The sequence below is a fragment of the Suncus etruscus genome, chromosome 10 (genome assembly GCF_024139225.1).
Source record: "Suncus etruscus isolate mSunEtr1 chromosome 10, mSunEtr1.pri.cur, whole genome shotgun sequence".
Lineage (NCBI taxonomy): Eukaryota > Metazoa > Chordata > Mammalia > Eulipotyphla > Soricidae > Suncus > Suncus etruscus.
The window spans coordinates 36,518,293-36,526,608 of record NC_064857.1 but is presented as its reverse complement, the minus strand read 5'-3'; the positions used below and the strand labels follow the sequence as shown (position 1 = coordinate 36,526,608).

The 8,316-nt window shown below is 50.3% G+C and overlaps 1 protein-coding gene across 1 annotated transcript in view; it reads right to left on the bottom strand.

Annotated features, from left to right (window-relative positions):
* Positions 1-421: 421 nt before the first annotated feature.
* The window catches only part of IL6R (interleukin 6 receptor), a 53,199-nt gene continuing 45,304 nt past the window's right edge, over positions 422-8,316 (bottom strand). The window contains exons 9-10 of the mRNA XM_049781603.1: positions 5,003-5,087; positions 422-737 (exon numbers count right to left, since the gene is read on the bottom strand). Coding sequence (XP_049637560.1) covers positions 506-737; positions 5,003-5,087 — 317 coding nt within the window. The 3' untranslated portion in view covers positions 422-505. The remainder of the gene's footprint in view (positions 738-5,002; positions 5,088-8,316) is intronic.

Here is an 8,316-nt window from a genome sequence, read left to right as displayed (position 1 = left end):
CCATAGGGTCCCCTGAGCCTGCCAGGAGCGATTTCTGAGCACACAGCCAGGAGTAACCCCTGAGCATCGCCAAGCGTGGCAAAAAAAAAAAAAAGATCAAAAAGTCCTGAGATATTTTCTCCCTTCTCTCTGGTATGGGCAACATGGGACTGACTCCCCCAGAATCCAGGAGTTCAGACACATACCATCAGGCCGAGCTAGAGAAGCCAGACACCAAGGCACTAAGGCTTTAAAGATTTGCAACAGAGGTGATATAGCTGGATGGCGTCAGGTCGGCTTGTGTGAGCCCCTTAGGGGCTTGAGCGTCCCCCAATTCCTGGGAACTGGAGAAGGCCAGGTCAATCAGAAACAAAGGACCTTCTAGAGAGTTTGAGCATATTTGTTTCCGTGAGGCTTCTGTGTGGGGGCACCGACCCTCCAACCCTGAGGAGCTAGAATGCAAGTGGGTTGAGAAGCGACTGTGGCTGAACATGAGTGCCTCACGAAGGTATGGCCCCCCCCCCAGCTATCTGGATAAGAAGTAGTTTCTATTGCTGATGTCATACGTGGTCTGCTCAAACTCCGGCTGACTGTTCCTCAAGATGATATCAGGTCCAAAATTGCTGGGGGACTTCACATGAGAGATGAGGGGAACGAGTATCAGGGTAGCCCCAGGGATGTACTGGCCCGGAGAATATGGCTGCTGTGCGCTGGTCTTGCCTTCTTTCTGGGCCTTCAGCTTCCACGACTTCCTGAGCCTGCAGAGACACACAAATGTGAACACAAACAAAAATAAACCGACCAATGGGGCAGAGCAATAGTACACACAGCAGGTAAGGTGCTTGCCTTGCATGCATTCAACCTGTTCCATCCCCAACACCCCATGTTGTCACCCAGGAGTGATCCTTGAGTTCAGAGCCAGGACTAAGTCCTTCGTAAGCAGAGCTGGATGTGGCCCAAACCGAAAACCCCCTTTAAAAACAGCTTCAAGGGGCCGAAGAGATAGCATGGAGGTAAGGCATTTGCCTTGCATGCAGAAGGTCGGTGGATCAAATCCCGGCATCCCATATGGTCCCCTGAGCCCAGGAGCAATTTCTGAGCATAGAGCCAGGAGTAATCCCTGAGCACTACCCAAAAAAACAAATAAACAAACAAACAAAAAAACCAGCCCCAAGGGGCCTGGAGAGATAGCACAGTGATAGGGCATTTTCCTTGTTTATAGCTGGTCCAGGATGGACTGCGGTTCGAAATCCCAGCATCCCATATGGTCCCCCAAGCCCCAAGCCTGCCAGGAGTGATTTCTGAGTGCAGAGCCAGGAGTAACCCCTGAGCACTGCCAGGTATGACCCAAAAAAAACCCAAACAGCCCCAAAGCATCATGAATGTGCTGTCAGTCAAATCTACAGACAAGAAATGAGGCATGTGTGGCCATGCATATGCCTTCATGACACCGAGGGCTGACCTGACCCAAGAGGCCCATGCTTATCACCCAAACCCAAACCCATTTAATTGAGAGGAACAGTCTCTGTCTCTCTAATTTGTTTCTTAATTTGGGAGGAGCACCCCAAGCAGTGCTCAGGGGTTACTCCTGGGGAATGGCTCAAAGCAGGGGCCTGAGGATGTGGTGTTGGGTTGAGGGGGGTTGGGCACATCCTCAGCATGCATCCCCATCCCCGTGCCAGTGCCCCGGTGCAGCAGAGAGATATTCTTCCAGCAGGAAAGGAAATGGGTGTCAGTCTGGAGCAGGTTGGGATCTCCATGGTCCCTCCGCAGCCCACCCCCAGTTCCCCTCACTTGCTTCCAACATTCCCTTCCCTCCTCCCCCAGCTCCCACCCAGCGGGAGCTTCTCACAGACACCTCAGTGGGCACTACTGGGGCACTAGTGACTCATGGGACAGGAAGCCCGATGCCAAACAGGAAGGAGATAGGCATCTCTCTGATCGCCGCTCTTTCACGCAGCGCAGGCCCGAAGCCAAGGCTCAGAATTCAGAGACAGACTGTGGGGCCCAGAGACACAGCTTAGTGATAGTGATCTTCAAAGGTGCAGTCAGGTCGCCTTCCTGCAGGCGGGGGCGTGGAGCGGGGCACCCCACCCTCCTGCCATGCACATGAGGTGGGGGTGCCCTCCATGCCCATACACATCAAATCCTCCAGGAAGGACCAGGAGGGAGGGCAAAGCCAACGACAGAAACAAGATCTGGGAATTTCCTGAGAATTCTTTGACATCCATATGTTATTCCTGTTCCGATCAAGATAAAGAGTTGACAGTCGTCACTATGCTGGCAGTTGGGCACAGCCTGTATCCAAACAGGATCAATAATAACCCATAGAATGTCACTTAAGACCTCAAGGCTCAGGGAACCTAATGGGCAAGTCGGGGTCCTCAGGAGAGGATTGAGGAGAAGCCAATCAGATTCTTGTACCCAGGAATCCCCCCTTCAGAATCACAGCCCACAAATGGCAGCTCTAGGGGCAAGTTTTACACATCAAAACATTCTGCACAGAGTTGCTTAAACAAATCAAAGAAGATCCCTGACAGGAGGACACCAGGCACATCTACCTAAGCAGCAGTACAAGAGAGCGAGGCACAGAAAGACTCTGTAGGTGGGAGGCCGGAGCAATAGCACAGCAGGTAGGGTGTTTGCCTTGCACACAGAGAACCCAGGTTCGATCCCATGTGGTCTGCTGGGCATGTCAGGCATAATTTCTGAGCACAAAGCTAGATGTAACCCTTGAGTGCTGCTGGATGTGGACCAAAAACAAAAACAAAACAAAACAAAAAAAAACAGAAGAATCTGTATGTGGGGAGAAGAATTGGGCAAAAAAAAAATTAATGCTGAATTTAAGAGATTATAAATGAAAGATAAGTACAGTGGGTCGGGCGCTTGCCTTGCACATAGCAGACCTGGCACAACTAATAGTGATTTCTGAACACAGAGGCAGGAGTAAGCCCTGAGCACTGCCAGGTAAACAATAACAAAAGCACTTAGCTTCTACAAGGCTGACCCGGGTTTGATCTCCCAACACTCCATATAGTCCCCCAAGCCCACCTGGAATGATCCCTAAGTACAGAGTCAGGAGTAAGCCCTGAACACCGCCAGATGTGGCCCAAAAGCAAACAAATGAAAAACTGATACCACCCTGTGGGTGCTGGCGTGGGTACCTTCAGGGTGAGACTTTTTCATGCTCTTCTCAGACACCACCACCCTCCTGCCATGAAAACTCACAGTAGCTGTCTGTGTGTCTTTGTGTAATGTTTCCCTTCTTTCTATTGCCTGTTTTCAGTCCATAACAACACACCCTGTCACTTTTCTAAGGCTGTTTAGTGAGTACAGAAAGTCTCTATGTGAAGAGCCACTAAAAGAAAATATGAAATTTTTCTCCTACAACAGTGCGAGGAATGAATGACACACTGTTCTGAGAATTACTCAGCTCAAAGAGGCTTTGGAAACCAGCCAGGGGGGGTGTCCTACACCTGGCACCCTGCTGCCCATTTCTGAGCAGGCTTAGAGGCTGGAGGGGGTGGGCAGGAAGGAAGAGAAACAGCGGGGCTATTGGACTCCCCACACCTTGGCCGCTTCTACGTATTTGAGTTTCATAATGTTTCCTTAGATCAAAATTTCTGTTGCTAAGAGAAAACTTCAAAATATTCGTAAGTTTGAAAGACTGGAGTGATCGTACAGCAGGAAAGTACTTATATGTAGCGAACTCAGATTCAAATCCCAGAAACCCATAGTGTCCCCTGATCCCATAAGGAGTGACCCCTATGTAAAGTGCCCAGATAAACTCTCAGTACGGTTGGGTGTGCCCACCCCAAGATAAAAGAAAAAAGTTAAAATATTTTAAAAGTCTAAAATTCATAAATACTCTTAAACTTTTGTTTCTTAGTTGTTTATATTTAGAAGGCACACCAGGGGCCGGGTAGGTGGCGCTGGAGGTAAGGTGTCTGCCTTGCAAGCGCTAGCCAAGGAAGGACCGCGGTTCGATCCCCCGGTGTCCCATATGGTCCCCCCAAGCCAGGGGCGATTTCTGAGCACATAGCCAGGAGTAACCCCTGAGCGTCAAACGGGTGTGGCCCAAAAACCAAAAAAAAAAAAAAAAAAAAAAGAAGGCACACCAAATGGGGCTCAGGGGTTACTCCTGGCTCTGTATTCAGGGACCACTTTTGGCAGTGTTCGGGGACCATCTGGAATGCTGGAAATCAAACCTGGGTCAGCTGCATGCAAGGAAAGCACCCCACCTGCTGTAGTACACCTCAGCTCTAAAACAAGCAAAAAAACAAAACAAAACAAAACAAAAATTCCAGCAGGCCACAGAAATTACCAACTGTCCCAGCCACTTCCATAACCAGGATACCATGAATGTGGTGGCCCTGGGATCCTCCCAAGAAGATAACAAAAACTGTAATTTGTTCCAGTCGTGGAATGAACACAAACATGGATGAGGATGAGGATGGGGCATAATAGGTAGGCTAAGATGAATCAATCCCTCTAACTTAGCACACCCTTGAGAAGGGGGCTCATCTGTTCCAATGGCGCATTTATATTTATATTTCAGAGGGAGGGGGCATTGGGCCACTCCTGGCGATGTTTGGGTGGGACCCTAAGTGGTGTTGGAGATCAAATTCAAGCCAATTGCATGCACAGTAAGTACCTTAACCCCTGCCCTATCTTCATACCCCTCTGCGTTGTTTAGTTTGAAACTCTTTTTTTGGGGGGGGGAGGGTACGGGGGGTGTACACCTGGTAGTGTTCAGGGATTACTTCTGGCTCTGCGCTCAGAAATCGCTCCTGGCAGGCTCGGGGGAACCATATGGGATGCCGGGATTCGAACCACCATCTGTTCAAATCAGCAGCTTGCAAGGCAAACACCCTACCGCTGTGCTATCTCTCTGGCCCCTAATGCTCCTAATTTTAGAAAACAGCAACCCCCCCCCACCCTCTGCCAGGGAGGCAAAGTAGCCTCCCTGGCTTTCTCCCACCCCCTTCATTTTCAGGCCACAGCCCCCTGTTGCTACACTCACCTCAGGATGATTCCAATGCAGAGGAGAGTCCCAAAGGTCAGGCTGCCTCCAGCCACCAGGAATGCAGGCAGAGGGATATCTTGTCCTGGGCAAAGGAGACAGAGGAGGAAGCAGGGGAGAAAATAGAAGAAACAGAAAGAAAAAGGAGGAAAATAAGAAAACAGGCAGAGAAGAGGAAGAGAAAGAGAAAACTGCTTAATCATGGCTCTCGAGCCTCAAAGGACCCTCAGTCTGAGGGGGAACTCTTCCCCTGGCCTCTGACACGATGGCAATGTCTGTCCACAGACAGTTCCAGAGAATGGCCCCAGCCTGTGGGACAAACCCCAGTCTCATACTCGCCCTGAAATCTGAGTCTGACTTGGTCTTGTATGGCCAGAGACACCCTTTCATACTCGGAGGATTTTCTCTACTTACAGCTGGTCCCCAAGGTTCCAAGGCTCTGTAAGCTGGGGAACCTCACAGACACAACAGGTAAGCTGGGCACTTTCCATCCAATATGTCTAGGTTCTGGCCATAAGAGCTGGCCAGGTTGCTGGCCTGTCCTCCCACTTAGAAATTGAGCCCTGGGAGCCGGAGAGATAGCATGGAGGAAGGGCGATTGCCTTGCATGCAGAAGGACAGTGGTTCAAACTCCAGCATCCTATATGGTCCCCCGAGTCTGGCAGGAGTGATTTGTGAGCATAGAGTCAGGAGTAACCCCTGAGCGCTGCCGAGTATGACCCAAAAATCAAAAAAGAAAAAAAAAAAAAAAACAGGGCCTGGAGAGATAGCACAGCAGTGCTTGCCTTGCAAGAAGCCGATCCAGAACCTAAGGTGGTTGGTTCGAATCCTGGTGTCCCATATGGTCCCCCATGCCTGCCAGGAGCTATTTCTGAGCAGACAGCCAGGAGTAACCCCTGAGCACTGCCGGGTGTGACCCAAAAAAAAAAAGAAAGAAAGAAAGAAAAGGAAAAAAGCAAAGAAATTGAGCCAGGAGTAACCCCTGAGCACCGCCGGGTGTGAGCCAAAAACAAACAAACAAACAAAAAAAAAAAACAAAAAAAGCAAAGAAATTGAGCCAGGAGTAACCCCTGAGTACCACCAGGTGTAATACCAAAAACAAAAACAAAAACAAAAAAAACAAAAAACAAACAAACAAACAAACAAATTGAGCCCTGGCCACAGAAAACCCCTTTATCTTCTGTAGCACATATTAGCTCTTTTCCTCTAAGACCTTGGTACACTCACCTCCTACCTTGCCCACCTCTGCCATTGCCCAGTCCCTAAGTGAACCCCTAGGTCTCGCCCTGATCATAAAGTGATCCTGTTCCCTGGCAGGCCTCTCCTGTGTGCCTTGAACCCTACAACACCCCTAAATTCCCCAGGTTGAGAACCAACTGTGCACGCTCCCTGGCATGCTCCAGGTGGCAGGTGGCACGCTTCCAATACACAAAACTGATAGCACATGTACATTGTACAATGGATGAAAGGACCTGTGGACATCCCCAGCAACGTCTCCATCCTCAGAAAGATCCCCCAGGGGTGACTGAGACCTGGATAGAGTACACCAAGGCAGTCACCATTCCTACCTGCCAGGAAGGCCAACCCTCATGGTGCTGTGGGCCCCAAGGATACCCAGGGGATACCTGCTGCCCAGCTGCCCCTGACACAGCCCGGCCTGAAGAGCACAGACTCTGTGCAGGCCCCTCCTCTCCATGAACAAGTTGTTGGGAAGCTGCACGTTCGGCTTAGTCATTAACTGACATTTCATCATCTTCCCATTTGGGCCTTGGTTCGCTCAGCAAACCATGGCTGAACATCTGTCCAGAGCTTAGTTCCATGCTCAGCCTGTGGGGGTGGGGGTCAGATCAAAGGGTGGTCACAAAGCTCTGATCTCCTGGATCTCACATCTGACCAAGGGAAATGGACAAACACACAGACATGTGTCAAATGACGTCAGTAGTGACAGGGGCCAGGAGGGCAAAGCACAGGGGGTGAGGTGAGCTCCCTTGGCTGGAGCGTCAGGAAGGGCCTCCCAGGAGGAGACACAGAAACAGAGATGTGACCAGGACGATGAGGCTGCGCCCAGAGGCAGCCGTGCATTTGGGGGCCAAGCCAGCACCACAGAGATGATGGGGCTTCATTAAGTTTCTCTTGGGGGGGGGGGAGATTGACATTTGAGGGAATGAGAGGGAAAAAATCTTTGGTGTGCGGGACAGAAGACCACAGGATTCGAGTGGCTTTGAATGTTGAAGGAAGCAATCAGATTTGGATGAGTTTCAGGACCAAACAAGAAGGCTTGTGGAAGACCTGGACACAGGATGATTCAAAGATAAAGCCAGTTGTGGCCTCTGGGACCAAGCAAGCCTATTAAAATAGTGCTGCCAGGGGATTGGAGAGGTAGGACAGTAGCAACTCTCAGCTTTAAACACTCCCAAGTTTGAGCTTTCTCTTCTTCCCTGTCCAATGTTTGTTTTTGGTGAACCCAGGACCTCACCCATACAAGCCAAGTGCTCTCCTACTGGGCTACATGCCAAGCTCTCTCAATGGGATTCAATGAACATATTAGCTAGGCAGATGCAGCAGGAGTCTGGTCATAATGAGAGAGAGAGGGGCCGGAGAGATAGCATGGAAGTAAGGCATTTGCCTTGCATGCAGAAGGTTAGTGGTTCAAATTCCGGCATCCCATATGGTCCCCAAGCCTGCCAGGAAAGATTTCTGAGCATAGAGCCAGAAGTAACCCCTGCGCACTGCCAGGTGTGACGCCCCCCCCCCAAAAAAAAATGAGAGAGAGAAGTTTGGGAGTTGCCAGTCCAAAGACTGGCCTCAAAAGGCCTGAGACTGGATGAGATGTGGATCCTGCCACACAGCTAACCCCAAACCTCACCCAAGATGCATTTCCAACAATGGGCCTTTCATGCGTTCTCTGTGATTTCCTCCAACCACACACTCTCTTCAGCCTCTGCACTCCAGTTTGCTTTATCTAGGTTTCCCTACTGGCTTATTTCACAGTCAGCTCTTTGCTCTAGTTACCACCCACAATGAGAGCCTGTCCCAGCTCCGTGGAGCTCAGTTACTGCCATTCCATAGGCCTGACCCAGGCACACTGCATGATGGGATGGGCCTGCACACAAGATGGCACCACCCAGCATCCAGGTGCAGGCAGATTTGAATCACAGAAGGTTCCTAAGAGCCAGCACTACTCAGAATGCCCTAGGGCTAGCATGTGAAGCTTCCCCACCCAACAACCTCTAGATAGGAACTCCAGGATTCCCATCCCTCTAGTAAAACAAGCCTAGGTAGGACTTTTTCTTGTTGCAAATGTCAGTCATTTC